This window comes from Xyrauchen texanus, chromosome 1 (assembly GCF_025860055.1).
Source record: "Xyrauchen texanus isolate HMW12.3.18 chromosome 1, RBS_HiC_50CHRs, whole genome shotgun sequence".
Taxonomy (NCBI): domain Eukaryota; kingdom Metazoa; phylum Chordata; class Actinopteri; order Cypriniformes; family Catostomidae; genus Xyrauchen; species Xyrauchen texanus.
In genome coordinates, this window is record NC_068276.1 from 59,361,531 (window position 1) to 59,379,602 (window position 18,072).

At 39.8% G+C, this 18,072-nt stretch overlaps 2 protein-coding genes across 2 annotated transcripts in view; one reads left to right on the forward strand and one right to left on the reverse strand.

The window, feature by feature from the left end:
- Positions 1-16,357, forward strand: part of LOC127642254 (protein CBFA2T3-like) — a 73,494-nt gene extending 57,137 nt beyond the window's left edge. The window contains exons 10-13 of the mRNA XM_052124905.1: positions 1,214-1,282; positions 2,930-2,983; positions 10,321-10,511; positions 10,897-16,357. Coding sequence (XP_051980865.1) covers positions 1,214-1,282; positions 2,930-2,983; positions 10,321-10,511; positions 10,897-11,235 — 653 coding nt within the window. The 3' untranslated portion in view covers positions 11,236-16,357. The remainder of the gene's footprint in view (positions 1-1,213; positions 1,283-2,929; positions 2,984-10,320; positions 10,512-10,896) is intronic.
- Positions 1-18,072, reverse strand: part of LOC127642770 (uncharacterized) — a 371,536-nt gene that overhangs the window by 9,783 nt on the left and 343,681 nt on the right. The window lies entirely within an intron of this gene.

The following is an 18,072-nucleotide window of genomic DNA, read 5'->3' on the forward strand; positions in this document are numbered from 1 at the left end:
TCCATCTTCAACCGCTTATCTGAAGTCGGGTCGTGGGGGCAGCTGCTCCAGCAGGGGTCCCCAAACTTCCCTATCCCGAGCCACATTAACCAGCTCTAACTGGGGGACCCCGAGGTGTTCCCAGGCCAGTTTGGAGATGTAATCTCTCCACCTAATCCTGGGTCTTCCCCGAGGCCTCCTCTCAGCTGGACGTGCCTGAAACACCTCCCTAGGGAGGCGGCCAGGGGGCATCCTTACCAGATGCCCAAACCACCTCAACTGATTCCTTTCGACGCAAAGGAGCAGCGGCTCTACTCTGAGCTCCTCACGGATGACTGAGCTCCTCACCTATCTCTAAGGGAGAAGACCGCCACCCTTCTGAGGAAGCCCATTTCGGCCGCTTGTACACGCGACCTTGTTCTTTCGATCATAACTCAGCCTTCATGACCATAGGTGAGGGTAGGAACAAATATTGACCGGTAGATCGAGAGCTTTGCCTTCTGGCTCAGCTCTCTTTTCATGACAAAGGTGCGATAGAGCGAGTGCAATACCGCCCCCGCTGCCCCGATTCTCCGGCCAACCTCCCGCTCCATTGTCACCTCACTCGTGAACAAGACCCGAGGTACTTGAACTCCTTCACTTGGGGCAATAACTCCTTCCCTTTTAACTTTTTCAAATAAATATTATTAAAAAGTAGAGCTGCACAATATGGAGGAAAATTGGATATGCAATAAGTAGTTGGATAATACGATATTTGTTATGTAATGCGATAATCCTATGATGATGTCATCGTAGCGCTCGGAACATTGGACATATATTGGGAGGAAAAATGGACCAATATCCCAGAGATCACAATCATACAGTATGTGTCTTTTGGTTCAAATTGCGTATAGATTGCGTACAATATACAGTATACTGTTTTACCACACTATTTGAATCGACAAATGTGACGCATTCCCATCATTTGAGTCGGAAGTAGTTTTTGGAGAAAACCATTTTTAGTCTCAGCAAATGTATTTGCAAATTTCAATGTTGTTTTGATGCTCTTTAATGCAACACCTGATGTGTGATCGCGGTAGCTACCCATTCAAATGGAGCAGGGCGCCATGCTCTCTCTCCAACTTATAGCACAAAAAAATATGAACATTTGAACATGAAAGGCGACAGGAATTTTACTCGAAAACGCATTCGTGTGTACATGGCCTCAATGTCTCTTTTGAACTCTCTCTAACAGAAATCCACCGAGATTTCCTGCATCGGCCACCATCAGGTTACCTGCCTGAGGAGATCTGGAGGAAGGCGGGTAAGTGCATGGACAGTGAATTGTCTGTTGGCATCCACTTAAACACAAACACACACACATAAACATATGCCCACTGGTCAACGGCAGTTATGCAAGGCCAGGAGTGGAACAGGAATGTCATTAGAGTTAAAGGGATAGTTCACCCAATTATTTACACTATTTACTTAAAGCTAGTGCAACACTAGCCGATTTTCCCAGTGATTTTCAGGTGTGAGCTTCATTAACATAATACGCCAGCCAGGAGTAGGTAGCCTACATTAGCGTCTGCCAGCAGAAGGTCATTAATCGCTTGACTCTCAGGACTTCCTGCTGTGTTAATGGCTTCAAAAACTGAAAAAGCACGTCAGACTTGAAAATGAAATGAAAAATTTGTTCTGTCACCAGAGTGGGCTCTTACGTTCTTGTCAAGTGACCAATGAGTTTCTTCTTTTACTGAAGGACTGACAAGACATCACAATCACAGACTATTACAAAGTAAAGTTACTTCATGAATCACTTCCTTTTCACACCAGGCTCGTTTGGAGCATTTATTTCAGAACCTGGTGTGTTTTCTCCCTTGGTACGGTTCATATAGGCATATATGAACACGGCAATATACGCACCAAAACAATCCATTCGGGACCACTTAGACAGAGAAGAAATCTGTAAATCATCATCAAAACACGGATGTGGCCTTTTGGCGGCTATATTAAATACAGATTGCTCCATGACTGAACGGGTACTTTGCAATGCCGAAATTATGCAAAAGCAACTACCACAATGGAAGTATTACAGTTTTGGTGCGTTTTAAATATAACATTGTGAAAGCGAACCGAACCATTAAGAAAATGCATCATTGCAACTATTGTAGCCATTGTTTCGGAACAAATCAAGCAAGCTATAGGTCTGAGAATGCCCTAAATCACATATTGCAATCATTTATGCTCTCGCGGTTCTCCAGAATTAATTTCAGTGAGCTGCACGTGACAGGGAATCAGAGAGAGAGAGAGAGAGAGAGAGAGACTTGCGGCGAGTTGGTATGTTTGTCACCCCTCCTCAATTTTGTATTGGCAAGTTTGTCATACCTCTGATTGATCAAAACAGTCTGCATGTGTGACACCTTCGGCCAAAATCGAGTTGGAGTTTGGAGTCTGCTAGTGTGTTGCTGGCTTAAGTCATACAGGTTTGGAACAAGTAAATGATGACAGAATTTTACATTTTGGGTGAACTTTCCCTTTAAGAGCTCTCCATCTGTCACAGCCATGCAAGACAACTGCAGTTAAAGCTGCAGTGAGAATGCAGTAACCTGCCGCAGTCAACAGCAGAGCAGCACAGGTAGGGCCGATAAATGCGACCTAGCCTAGTGAGAAACAGAATTGCTCTTTTCCAATGCAATAATGTTATTACTGTAGCAAGATGCTAAAAGAACGCGGTTGTAGGTCATACACAATACTGATGGGGTCAGCCAGAGCGCAGGTGGTGTCACAAGCCCAAAGGTCAGAGGTCAAAGGGCACTTATTTACCGTGACCCACAGCAGTAACAATACAGCTGAGTAAAATCAATATGTGGTTACTGATTTTACTGAAGGTTGCTGCTGTTGTCTGCACAACATTGCTGCATTTTCACTTTGACACAAGCTGTTTTAACTGCAGTTGTTTTCCATGCAGGTGCCCCAAGTATCCCGCTCTCGCCAGCGCTAAAGCAACTGCAAAACAAGCAGGGTGAGTAACTGCACCCATGTTACACCCATTTCACACATCAAGCTGATGGGTTTGCATTTTATTGGAGACTTAATGGAGTTGTGGAGTGGTGGTGGTGTAGTGGTCTAAGCCACATAACTGGTAATCAGAAGGTCACTGGTTCGATCCCCACAGTCACCACCATTGTGTCCTTGAGCAAGACACTTAACTCCAGGTTGCTCTGGGGGGATTGTCCCTGTAATAAGGGGTCTGTAAGTTACTTTAGATAAAAATGGCAAATGCATAAATGTAAATGTAGTGTTTCATTTAAGCATAAACATTGTCCCAGATGTTCTCCTACTAAAAGTAGGGGACACAAATCAGACAATTGTTGACATACAGTAAGAGTGTAAAGCTATAAAAGTGTAAATGCCATAGCTCGAAGAAATGTTTGAGTTTGTATTGAGACTTTTGATTGCAGAGTTTGGTATCTTGGCAAATCTGAGTACAATTTGAGACACTGTTGAGATCTCTTAAAAAAAAAGTCTAGGAGAGATATAAATGAGATTACTTTAAATGGAACATTACTGAAACGTTACAATTCCCGAGCTATGAAAGAGCAACCATGGAGCAATGACATTTTCAGAGTCCCTGAAGTAAGAAAAATGCTAAACTACCTGTCTTCAAATTCTCAATTGTTTCGCAATGAGAACAAATTGAGACTTTGATTCAAGGCGCTTGTTACTCAGATATTTCTCCTGACAAAAAGATCCTAGAATGGATCAAATTTGTCCTAAAACACCGTTGAGCTCTCTTCCGAAACTCTAGAAGAGACACATGCGAGATTACCAGGACCTTTTGGTTAGGAGAAAGATCTGAGGAGCAAGCTACTTGAGTGAAAGTCTCAATTTGCTCTCCATTTAATCTCATTGCTGGAGAACCATTTGAGATTTTGAAGATACTGCCCAAAGAAAAAAGGTATTGCTCATAGGTTGCTCTTTCAAAGCTCAGGAGACGTAATGTTTCATTTATGGTTCATTTGAGTACCAATTATGTCTCCGATGTTTCTCAGAAAATACCTTAAAAATATAAACAGTTGTAGATCTAGTTGAACTCACTTCTGAAACCATTGAAGAGAAATGTTAGATTTCAAGGGTCGTTCCAATGATCCGAGCACTACGATGACGTCATCATAGGATTATCGCACGATTTGAGAAAAAGTCTCAATTTGTTCTCCATTTAATCTCGTTGCCCACGAGAATCAATTGAGATTTTAAAGAGATTTGTGTTTTTCTTACATTATGGGTTATTGCTCAAATTAGGTTGCTCGTTCATAATGTTTTAATGTTTCAGTTGTTTCAGTCACCTTTGTCTCAGATGTTTCTTCGTATAAACAAATTATAAAACTTTTGAGCTCACTTCTGAAACTCTAGACACACATTCGATTATGATTTAGTCCCCAAAAAAATCATCTACTTGAGTAAGGGTGTGTTCACACTTTCGGTCCTCTTGGTCCTCTTGGTCAGGACCAAAAACGAACCTAACGATACAAAACCAAAGGCATCAGGAAAAATTCACGACCTGATTGGACAGCTTTTATGATGTATATTTTCTGACGGAACTTACCGAACATCCAAAACAATGCTGGCTGCTAGGCGAAATGCGCTCGTTGGATGTATATATGTATATATGGTGGTATTTTTACCAGCTGAGAACAAACGAAGAGCTAATAAAATCAGTAAGCAGTCAAAACAGTGCCAGGAATTCCTCTGTTGTACACACAAGCGAAGATATGCTGCAAGGACAGCTGAAGGGCGGTTCCGAAGCTAGTACCAAACTGTAATGGGAAACATAGCTCCTATGATGAGAAGAACCAGGTATGCTTGAGGTCAGTATTAGGCAAATTACTTCCTGTTTTTGGTCCGTTTAGATGTCTTTGGTCCAAGTTGCATTCATATATCAATCGAACCACACCAGAGTTAATTTGGAAGCGGACCAAGACCCACTTCTCAGGCGGTCTCGGCCCGCTTGTGTGGTGCGCACCAAGGTTCGGGTGACAGCGGTCACACTTGTTCAAATGAACCGCACTAACAGAGCAATCGTTTTAATCTAACCAAACCCGCCAAGTGTGAACACACCCTAAGTGTCTCAATTTGACCTCCATTTAAACTTATTGGTTTTTAGGAGAAACATCTGAGATATTTTCCATACCTAAGCATATCTGGATTTCACCTGCTGTCACTCGTTGCTGTGTTACGGCATGAAACCTTTTTTAAAATGTTGATCTGAAAAAACAAAGCGAATGACAGTAAGCAGGAACACCTTGAAACCTTCCAGATACCGGCTAAATTAAAACTTTAATATTGCCGCCCCATGTTTTTCATTATGTGCCAATTGCTTTAGCATCTGCTCCCGAGTCTCCTTGATAAAAATTAATTAAATTTGCAAACTCATATTAGTGGTGCAAGCTCTGAGCCTGATTAGTGTTTTCAGAGATACTGAGAAAAAGGCGAGGACCAAAAATAGGAAAAAACGAAAGAAGTGAAGAATGAAAGCAAAGACAGGATGAGAAAATGAGGTGAGGTGTGTAGGAGGTCCAGAGAGAACAAACCGAATACTAACTAGCTTTCCAGCTGAGACAGTAGTGATATAGATTTGAAAACACACACTCGCAGTCAGTCAGCAGCCTGAGGCAGAACTCTATAGAGAATTGAATGGAGGGGGTGTTGTGACAGATATTTATGGCCAGGCTACTCACAACCAACTGTCTAGAGTAAACACACTATGGGGCAAAGCATGTAGAACCATATGAAGACATATGAAAAATATACATTGTGTGTGTGTGTGTGTGTGTGTGTGTGTGTGTGTGTGTGTGTGTGTGTGTGTGTGTGTGTGTGTGTGAGCGTGTATTTATCACTTTGTGGGGACCAAATGTCCCCATAAGGATAGTAAAACCCGAAATTTTTGACCTTGTGGGGACATTTTGTTGGTCCCCATGAGGATAACAGCTTATAAATCATACTAAATTATGTTTATTGAAAATGTAAAAATGCAGAAAGTTTTCTGTGAGGGTTAGGTTTAGGGGTAGGGTTAGGTTTAGGGGATAGAATATAAAGTTTGTACAGTATAAAAACCATTATGTCTATGGAAAGTCCCCATAAAACATGGAAACACAACATGTGTGTGTGTGTGTGTGTGTGTGTGTGTGTGTGTGTGTGTGTGTGTGTGTGTGTGTGTGTGTGTGTGTGTGTGAGAGACCCCCTGCAGCTGAAGACATGCCTTCAAAGAGCTTGTGACTGATTCTGAAATCTTCCTCAAAACAGATTCTGTTCCAAAATCTAGTGATCTTCTACTGCCTACATTTCACTTGACATAGCATGTAAAAAATATGGCACTCGAAATGCTGAAAAAACAGCAAGACACGGTGCAACAAATGGAACAGAACGCAGGTGTCTTGAAACACATTTTTATAAGCTGAAGTTTTTTAACTTGACACAGTGCCTTAAATTTGCAGCACTCGAGACACAGAAACAAGATGCAGGGCAATGAACGTAACAGAACACAGATGTCTCAAGACATTTAAATTTCTTAAACTTGACATAGTGTCTTAAAATCGCAGCACTCAAGATGCAGGAAAAAAACAAGAAGATGTGGGGCAATAAATGGAACAGAACACAGGTGTCTCGAGACGCGTTTTTTTTAAAAAAAGTTGATGTTTTTTAACTTGACTCAGCATCTTAAAATCGCAGCACTTGAGACACTGAAAAAACATGATGCTGCACAATGAATGGAACAGATCACAGGTGTCTCAAGATGCATTTATAAAATTTGACATTTTTGACATGGTTTCTTAAAATCACGGTACTGAAGACATTGAAAAAACAAGATGCAGCACAATGAATGGAACAGAACACAGGTGTCTCCATCTTAAATCGTGTCAGTCGAGATGCTAAAAAAACAACAAGATGGGGGAAATGAATGGAACAGAACGCAGGTGTCTCCATCTTAAATCGTGTCAGTCGAGACGCTAAAAAACAACAAGATGGGGGAAATGAATGGAACAGAACGCAGGTGTCTCCATCTTAAATCGTGTCAGTTGAGATGCTAAAAAACAACAAGATGGGGGAAATGAATGGAACAGAACGCAGGTGTCTCCATCTTAAATCGTGTCAGTCGAGACGCTAAAAAAACAACAAGATGGGGGAAATGAATGGAACAGAACGCAGGTGTCTCCATCTTAAATCGTGTCAGTCGAGATGCTAAAAAAAACAACAAGATGGGGGAAATGAATGGAACAGAACGCAGGTGTCTCCATCTTAAATCGTGTCAGTCGAAATGCTGAAAAAACAACAAGATGGGGAAATGAATGGAACAGAACGCAGGTGTCTCCATCTTAAATCGTGTCAGTCGAGATGCTAAAAAAACAACAAGATGGGGGAAATGAATGGAACAAAACGCAGGTGTCTCCATCTTAAATCGTGTCAGTCGAGATGCTAAAAAACAACAAGATGGGGGAAATTAATGGAACAGAACACAGGTGTCTCCATCTTAAATCGTGTCAGTCGAGACGCTAAAAAAACAACAAGATGGGGGAAATGAATGGAACAGAACGCAGGTGTCTCCATCTTAAATCGTGTCAGTCGAGACGCTAAAAAAACAACAAGATGGGGGAAACGAATGGAACAGAACGCAGGTGTCTCCATCTTAAATCGTGTCAGTCGAGATGCTAAAAAACAACAAGATGGGGGAAATGAATGGAACAGAACGCAGGTGTCTCCATCTTAAATCGTGTCAGTCGAGACGCTAAAAAAACAACAAGATGGGGGAAATGAATGGAACAGAACGCAGGTGTCTCCATCTTAAATCGTGTCAGTCGAGATGCTAAAAAACAACAAGATGGGGGAAATGAATGGAACAGAACGCAGGTGTCTCCATCTTAAATCGTGTCAGTCGAGATGCTAAAAAACAACAAGATGGGGGAAATTAATGGAACAGAACGCAGGTGTCTCCATCTTAAATCGTGTCAGTCGAGACGCTAAAAGAACAACAAGATGGGGGAAATTAATGGAACAGAACGCAGGTGTCTCCATCTTAAATCGTGTCAGTCGAGATGCTAAAAAAAAACAATATGGGGGAAATGAATGGAACAGAACGCAGGTGTCTCCATCTTAAATCTTAAATCGTATCAGTCGAGACGCTAAAAAAACAACAAGATGGGGGAAATTAATGGAACAGAACGCAGGTGTCTCCATCTTAAATCGTGTCAGTCGAGACGCTAAAAAAACAACAAGATGGGGGAAATTAATGGAACAGAACGCAGGTGTCTCCATCTTAAATCATGTCAGCCAAGACGCTAAAAAACAACAAGATGGGGGGAAATTAATGGAACAGATCGCAGGTGTCTCCATCTTAAATCGTGTCAGTCGAGATGCTAAAAAAACAACAAGATGGGGGAAATGAATGGAACAGAACGCAGGTGTCTCCATCTTAAATCGTGTCAGTCGAGATGCTAAAAAACAACAAGATGGGGGAAATTAATGGAACAGAACGCAGGTGTCTCCATCTTAAATCGTGTCAGTCGAGATGCTGAAAAAACAACAAGATGGGGGAAATGAATGGAACAGAACGCAGGTGTCTCCATCTTAAATCGTGTCAGTCGAGATGCTAAAAAACAACAAGATGGGGGAAATTAATGGAACAGAAAGCAGGTGTCTCCATCTTAAATCGTGTCAGTCGAGATGCTGAAAAACAACAAGATGAGGGAAATTAATGGAACAGAACGCAGGTGTCTCAAGACACATTTTTAAAAGCTGACGTTTTATTTTACTTGACACGGCATTAAACAAACATGCCACTCTAAATGCTGAAATAACAGTGAGACAGCAGCACAACAATTGGAACACAAATACAGGTCTCTCGAGACACATTTTTACAAGTTATAGTTTTTTGGCACTTTGTTATAAAATCACGGCACTCTAGATGTTTAAACAACAAGTAGTTGCGGTGCAACGAATGGGACAGAAGGCAGGTGTCTCTCGATGCATTTTAAAAAGTTGAATTTTCGTTAACTTTACACAGTGTCTTAAAATCACAGCACTCGAAACACTGAAAACTGAAAAAGAAACTGCAACAAATTTGACAAAATACAGGTGTTGAGGTGCACTTTTAAAAATATTTTAAAAACGTCCATATTGAGTGTGTTTACATTTAAAAATATTACCGTTATGCTTCATTTAAGGATCAACTTTGTCCTAAATTTCCATTGAGAAATAAAAGTTGCCTATAAAATGTATTTAAATAGCATAGCTCTGATCATTTGGTCTTGGAAGAATTTAATGAGAAATGTTTGAGTTCAAATTGAAATCTTTTCTGACTTTTCATGGCAGACTTTGATATCTTAGCAAATCTGAGAACAGTTTGAGACATTGTGGAGATCTCTGTTTAAACTCTAGAGGAGACACGTGAGATTGTTGGGGTCTTTTTATCAGGAGAAACATCTGAGAATCAGGAGACAAAAATCTCATTCCTGTTGTCATGAAAGGGAAGTCAGGAGAAGGTAGACGGGAGGTGAGGATCCAGATGCGGCTTTATTCTTAAGTAAATAATCACAATACAACACAGGAACAAACTAAACGGTCCACAATGGGAAAAAGGAAACTAAAACATCCACAAGGACAAGGAAACCTTGAACGAACAAGAGGATGACAGGAGCAGCGAATATGAACAAACATCAACATTCAACATACAACGATCGACAGTCACTAAACAAAGAACCAGGGTTTAAATACACAGACACAATGAAGACTGAACGAGACACAGGTGAGAACAATGATGAGTGCAGGCAGTGAGGGAGGCCGGGAATTGTGGGAATTGTAGTTTTTAGACAAGGACAGTGAAACACGGGGCGGACAACAAGGAAAACGTGACATGGAGCATGATCAGTGACGAGTGAAACAGAAAACACGGGGCAGACAACACGGGATCGTAACACCTGTCTAGAAGAAACGATTGAGATATTAATAAAGACATTAAAAGACAATAATAAAACCGTACATGACTCTGTGCCTTCACATTTATTCACCTGGTTAAAAATATGAAATATGAAATCATATATTGTTAGGTAAATAAGCAAGCATGTGAACAAACGCACAAGATATCTGCTGCCATCAACTACATAATTGTAACCACAGTCATTTGGATTAGTTATTAATGTTTTATTTTTTTTGACAGAATGTTGTAAATGTTGGATGATGTACATCTGTTTGGAGAGATGAAACACTCAGCTTTGATGACAGATGACAGCTTTGAGTGTCTCAATAAAGATTGCAGACAGAATCGGCTTTAATCTAAAGGGGCTCATGTCTTTCTTCTGGTTTTAGAGGAAGCCGTTAATGAGGTAAAGAGGCAGGCCATGTCTGAGCTGCAAAAGGCCGTTTCTGATGCCGAGAGGAAAGCTCACGAGATGATCTCCGCTGAGCGCTCGAAGATGGAGCGAGCATTAGCTGAAGCAAAGAGACAGGCCTCTGAAGATGCACAGACCGTCATCAACCAACAGGAGGACTCTAGTGAAGTATGTACTATGCACACATGTACAGAATGTAATCCTTGCAGACTGCTAACTGTATACTGTGCAGGATACACTGCAGGGTCAGAACTAGACTTGAGCCTCAAATGCTACCAAAAAAGGCAAAAATGTCCCAGATATTTAAAATGTAGTGTCAAAGAATGTTTATGTTGTCTAACATTTGAAATAATTGATAATATTATATTCTAGGCCCACTGACAGTAGTAATTGGCGTAGACATTGTAGTGACCATTTCAATTAATTGATTCAGAAATATAAATATTTTATATAAATTCTATACTTGTTGTATCATTGTTTTATTATGCAATAAATATTAACATTTATTGGTGTGACAATAATAGCACAGTCCTTCACTGTGTCCCTCCTGCAGAGCTGCTGGAATTGCGGTCGCAAGGCCAGCGAGACGTGCAGTGGCTGCAACACAGCACGTTACTGCGGCTCCTTCTGCCAGCACAAGGACTGGGAAAAGCACCATCATGTGTGCGGCCAGGGCCTGCAGGGTCTGCCCGGGAACAGCAGCGTGCCACTCGGGACACCGTCTACCAACTCCAACTCCTCCTCCTCATCCAGCATGCCCCCCACTCACTCAGAGAGTACTCCTCCAGGACCCCTCTCCAGCAGCGGAAGCCCGAAGGAAGCAAACTCCAGCAGCGTGTCACGCTCAACCACCCCAGCCACACCCGCCCTGATGGATTCCTCATCCCGTTGACTGAAGAATCTCCAAATGTTAAGCCCTGCCCAGCCACGTCTACTGCTGCTACAGCATCCTTCATCCAAAATAAGCTGAGGAACTGTCACCATACTTACCCCTCCTCTCGGACTCTGCCATCTTGGCTTTCTTAGCTACTTTAAGCTCTTGTGCGCTCCAAAAAACCTTCACAAGTCAACGCTCACAATGAGTAAAGGGTATCCTGTGCTTAGTTATTAAATACTAGGCCAATTCTACTGAATGCCACCAAGACAGCCATTAAAACATAAAGCTGAAAAACTGTCAGGCATGGCCTCCATAACCTACACCCTTTAAGTGAGGTGTGCTCTGTTTGTATTGGGCAGCACTTTGCTTCAAACACAGGTGCGAGGACTAAATATAGTTGTTTGGACACTTTGAGTGTCCTCTATAGAAACTCTTTGACCACAGAGCTACTTCCTCACATGTCACATTTCATTGTTTTTGCTTTAATTACAAAAAAAGTCCAAAAATCTACTAGAAATAATGATGATACTACTACTGATAATAATAATGAAACCTGTTAACTACCTTGCTAGCTATCCAAGAAAATCTACACCAGACTCACCTCTCTTTACTGACGTGAACCCAAATGAATTTAAGTGAATAAACATGATCCAAACCTTTTTATTACACTGCCAAAGTTACGAAGAAGCACTCATCTTGTAACCAAACGCAAACGACTTCACCTCCTCAGCAGTAAAGCCAGCTCAGACCTCCACAGGGTGTGGTGATGTCGCATGGTGACCAGACACTCTCACTGTGCCCTCCATACTACATCAGATCCATTAGGAGATGGGAGGAGCACAGCTCAGAAATTTAAAGTACGTTGACCGTTCACGCAAAGAGAAACAATACAAAAAATAAAGAGGCAAGAATGAGTTTAACGTAGATCAACGTTTAATGATGAGATTGGCCTCCAAGATTGGAAAGACATATGGCAATGGAATTGGCTAAAACCTCACTGGATTGTACACTAAGAATGGGCCTTTATCTTTGGAAACTTTTTGTTTGGTTTTCCTAACGATCCCGGAATGCAGAGATTTGTCGTTTTGTTGTACGATTTTAGTCTCCCTCGTTTTCCAAAGCATGACAAACAGACTATAGAATCTTCCAAGACTGGCGTAGACTTGGTTCTTTTGTTATTTTGCTCTGTCTACCTCCCCCATCTTCTGTGTCCATCCCTTTTGTGTCCTCCCCAGCTCCCCAGAACCTCTGAGCAGATATCCATGAAGGGATCAAACGTTGCTTGTAGATATAACTTTATGTTTCTGGATGTCTTTGTCTTCTAAATCTGCTTGTAAGCTAACAAGAATTCCTATTCTTTCTTTTTCTTTTACGTTTCATCCGACATTGGACAGAAAAAAGACACTCTAAAAGGAGAGAAGCTGTGCTGTACCTATTGTGCGATTTGTTGTATCCATATTGATGATGAGAATCATGTAGAATATTTTATATCACTCACATTGTAAGACAGTGAGAGAACGGAGGTGCAATATGAAAAAGCGAATTCAGCTACTGAATGGAACCTCAGAAACGGCCCTTAGGGTACCTTATAATATAAATAGACATATAAATATATCTAAAATTACCACAGTAAATTAATGTGAATGTACATAGTATTTAAACAAGAGGTCCAAAAATGAGTTTGCCAAATAACAGAAACCTTTGAAGTATACTGTCAAGACTTTGATTTCTTTCCATTTAATCTGTTCTGTCTGAAGCAAAGCAACTGTTACTATGTTGGTCATTTTACAAAGCCTGCAGAATGTTTGTGATCTAGATAAACAGACGAATTACTGGATGTATTGGGCAATAACATTTATAGCCATAAGTGTGTCGAAATGAAAGGCAACCACCAAGGATTGACCCAGTTTGCCCCTGTTGAGAAGTTCCCATACTGGGACTCAGGAAGGGAAAGTTGCTAGAATCTGTGTGAAAGTTGAGTCATCCTTTGGGCCAAAGTGTCACTGCTGTGGCCCAAAGAGTAATTTTCACACTTGCGTGAACACAAAATCACGAAACCCAAACGTTGATTATTCTTGTTCCAAGAGTCTGACGCCAGAATCAAGCTAACACACTGATTTGATGACGTACTGCAAAATAAATGGTCTTGTTTAAAATACAAATGCATTTATTTAAGAGGAAAAATTGTGCAAGATATTTAGACTTGTTTTTAGAAAATATATTTCTGAATAATTGTTTATTATTTCTTACCTATTATATATTCTGTAATATTTTAGACATTCTCTGAAAACAAGTCTTATTTTACACAGTTTAGACAAACAAGGAAAAATTTGCAGTATAGTCTGTCTCATTCGGCCCAAGTGATTGTGACATTCTTTAGCTAGCTACGAAATCCTATGCTAGTGTTCACTTCAAGATCTGTTCATTACAATGCTCATGTTTATTAAGGGTTCTTCATAAAGACATCAGTGATAGACATTAACCCCTAAAAAATAGCCTACTGGTGAGTTTTGCCACCATCTTACACATACAGCCCTGTTTACAGCATTCATTTAGTGCAGTCACGAATTTCTGCTTGCTAATTTCAATTTGAATCTGAGATTTTGCTGAGATGTATTATTATAATTTTTTTTTGCGTATTTGCTGTCTCCATGGCGTACCTCTGATACGGACCAAACATAAAAGGCATATTTTTTTATTCTTGTATTTTGCTGTTTCTTTAGCAGTTTAATGCTAATTGAGGTGTGTTGATGGTTTAACTTATCACATATGCAAATAATTTATTTTCTTATTGGATTTTGATTTTTTTCAGGAACATTAGATGTTTGATAAATAGGTGTATCACGCTCTCTCTCCCTTCATTTGAGAAGAATTTTTGTCTTACCATCCTTTTCCCAACTAGCTACCTCTGGTAAACTAATCCAAGAGAATTGTATGTGCTTAGAGAATGGTATTGCTAGCTGACATGCAAATCCAAACTATCATCCAGCTCGAGCTAAACCATGCTTAAAATCTCAAATATGTGATGCATTATGTACAGTATGTAGTTTTACCCACATATTCATGCCTATATTGTCTAACTCAAGTCAGTTCTATATCACTGAGTTAGACCAACAAAGCTGTTTTCTTTTGGGGTTGTCTCAAAACAAAGTTAGACCTGAAACATTCTCTACACAAGTATACAAACTTAAATGTGAACACTTAGCAGAGTGCACAGTCCCATTTTACTTAATTACCATGCATACTTGCATTATTGTAGAGGTAACAGCTTAGTAACAAGAGGGTGATAGTTACCTCAAATGTCTGTTATTTTAAACCAGATAGCCACCTATAAACATTTCAACTGCTTCACTAACTTTAACTAATTGACTCAACATGTTGCTTCGCTATGACAGTAGTTGACCTCAAAGTAAAAAGTGATAGTAAAAGAAGACACTGCCATAACACCCCTTGTGGCAACATTGAGAATGCAACGCACACTTGAAATCGAGCTTGCGTAGCAAGAAGCATTCAAGAACTTGCATAGAGTATTTTGCATCTTTTGGAACGCAACAAGGCAAGAATTTTAGCTGCATAGCTAGAAGTGTTCACGTACTTGCGTAGAGTGTTGCGGGGCTTTAAGTGTTTCAGTATAAATGAACATAAACATATCTCAATATATATCCAAACCAAATATCCAAACCAAAGCGTAACTGCACATTCATAGAAACATTTGGACATGTCGCCTGAAAAACAGATGGCCGACTGTGCCCATAAACCAAAGCAAACAAAATAACCACATTTAAAGCACAAGACAAGATGATTTGTTTGTATTACTTTAAACCAGTTCTTGTTCCTGTGTATCCAAAGCATCAGATATGATTACAAAAGCTTCTAACGTTTAAGCCAGCCTTGCTCAAAGATTTCATCATTAAGAGTGGATGAATGAGTGATTGATTTAAAAAAATAGATAATTTTGCTAGAGAACTTACTTGAATCTCCAGAGCTTTAAAACAACATCACTGGAAAAAAATATAGCAGATAATTACCCATAAACTCATCTAAGTACTGAACCATTTTGAGCTTTGCATGTCTGCTAGCCCTTTACGTTGATATCATTTCCTGCTGAAAAATAAAAACATCTTAAACCAGCAGAAGCAATCCAGCTTAAGATGGTTTAAGATGTGTATATCAGCAGGGTTTGCTATGTTTTCGGCCACTCTGCTTGTAACCAAAATCTAACCAAAAACGAGAACGTGCAAATGCATCTTCCACTGTGTACTGTAATTATTTGCTGACATTTGGCCTTCATTCTCTAAGCACATCTGTGGGTGTCTGGATTCGGTCAACATTTGGCCTCATGTTGAGGAATGTCTTCGTTCAATGATCAACACACAGAGAGAGAAACTACAGGACATCCTAGACATTAAGCAAACACGCCATTGCAGTAATATGGATGCTGTATGTTAACCCGTCAACATCTCAAAGGTCCTGTTGGGAAAAAAGACAGCTTAAACCAGCCTATCAAGCTCAGGATGGTCTAGTTTGATGGGTTAAGGGGGCTTTGGGCACTTGTAAGTTGGTCAGGCTGATGGTGTTTTTTTTTCTCCACATTTTTTGTCTCAATGTTTTTCTTTATTTTTATGACGATAGCATATAAAGCTATAGCATAAGTGTAAAGCTATCAGTGGGCACTCAAGGTCATTTTACAGAAGTAAAATCTCAGTATCAAACGGTCGCTTTGACTACTAAAAAAGGGCGTGCATTGAACCTCCATGCACAATAAAAGCTATGACAGCAAAATACATGTTTCGGATATTTCAGTCGACAAAGACTCAGTTTGATACATTTAGGCAAACGTTATATACTGTATTGTGCAATACATCATTCATTACAGGAAAAGGCATTGTTTCTGTAGGACAGGTTGGTGTGATGAAGACATTTTTTTTTCTGTTCCCTCTTTCAAGGTCCTGTTATCATTCTCTAGATGATGTGAACTGTGCCAGGAGAGGTTTATTTATTTCTTGCATGCTATTCTTCCCTCTTTTGCAATCTCCCTCCCCTCTCTTACTGTGCGCTTTGGTGGACGTGACGCTGTAAAGATTCTAAATCAGGTTAATGTCTGTGTTGAGATACGTATCTGTGTAATTAAAAAAGACAGTGAAATATGACTTGTCTCTCATTTTGGAGTGTTTTTGTTTATATATAACTCATATTGTTCCATTGTACTGTTTAGAAATCACCCTGAGTGATTTCCTTCAGTTTTCCAATAGCTTGGACATTATTCCAAATAATACAAGAAGAAGTTTATAAGACATTTACATTTATGCATTTGGCAGATGCTTTTATCCAAAGCGACTTACAGTGCACTTATTACAGGGACAATCCCCCCCGGAGCAACCTGGAGGTAAGTGCCTTGCTCAAGGACACAATGGTGGTGGCTGTGGGGTTCAAACCAGCAACCTTCTGATTAACTGCCCTGTGCTTTAGACCACTACACCACCACCACATAAGAGATGTCACAATATCCATTAGGATTCAGGAATCAAATTAGAAGCAAATTCCAATATCACATATGAAGCAGTGTCTTAGAAGCAACTTCAATTAAAAATGACCTTGAATTCATTTTAGTTATAGTTTTTATTCACAGTAGGGTGAATATACACTGTAAAAAAAAAAGTTTAGTAAACTTAAAAAAGTAAGGCAACCAGCTGCAAAGCATTTTTGAGTTTACTCAACTTAAGGTAAATAAGTTTTACCAACTTAACAATTCTAGTTGGATTTCAAGGTCCATGAACTTAATATAATAAGTTCAGCGAACTCAAAAAGTTCAATGAGCTAGAATTTTTAAGTACAGCTTTCCATTATTGTATATTTTTGAAAACAATATAATATATTTTATTAAGTTGATCTGTATTTTGACATAAGATCATGTATCAGCTGTAACAAGAGGCCAAATAGTTGGTCTAACCAACTATTGGTCTAAATAATAGGTGGTGTAGGCTATAAGTACTTCAAACTTTTGGTAGTTGAATCAACTTCATAAATAAAGATAATTCATCAAAGCGAACACAAATTACCCTGATGGTGACTCTTTACACCAAAACATATAAAGAGCAAAAACATCTATTCATTCAAATCAGATTATTGACAACTTTTTTAAGTCATAAGTTGGCTTGCTTTGACCAAACACACATCATTAAATTCAAGAGCAAGGGATTGTGGGTAGTGTCTTCAGCCACAGTGCTTCTCCAGTGGGCATGCTCAGTAGCAGACTGTTCATTGTGCTCAGCCTTACAAGGTTCCCTCAGATTTTGACCCACGAATTTTCAAGACCTTTCCATGACTTTAACAAATGGATAACATCATTAAAGATATGAGTCGAAATCCAACATATTTCCTGATTTTCTGTGGTAGAGTCTGGCTTTACAGAATTACAACAATGACATTTAAACTTCCATTTCACAGAGGGCCACAATGTTTCATATAGGGGTGTGTTGGAGGGTCAGTGATGCTCAAAAGCCTGTATGTTCTACCTTCACCACCAGACTTGATATTGTATGTGCTCACCGTTTAAAAATGTAAGTTGCTCTGACTTAAATGGCATAATAGTTGACTTAATAGATTCTAAAATTAAAATTGAGCTTGTGTGACAAAACTGGGAAACTTTTGGAAATTTTACTTTTTTTTGTCTTTAATTATGATCCAAATGCCACATAACTTGACATTCTACCTTTCTAGGATAACATTAAGAAATATTCAAGACTGAGGAAAAGAAATCTTTGAAGAACCTCTTTTGAGCAGATCCCAGATGTTTTTTCAAGCAGTTTTGGTAAAGTGGGACAGAGGAAAAATGACTGTATAGAACATATC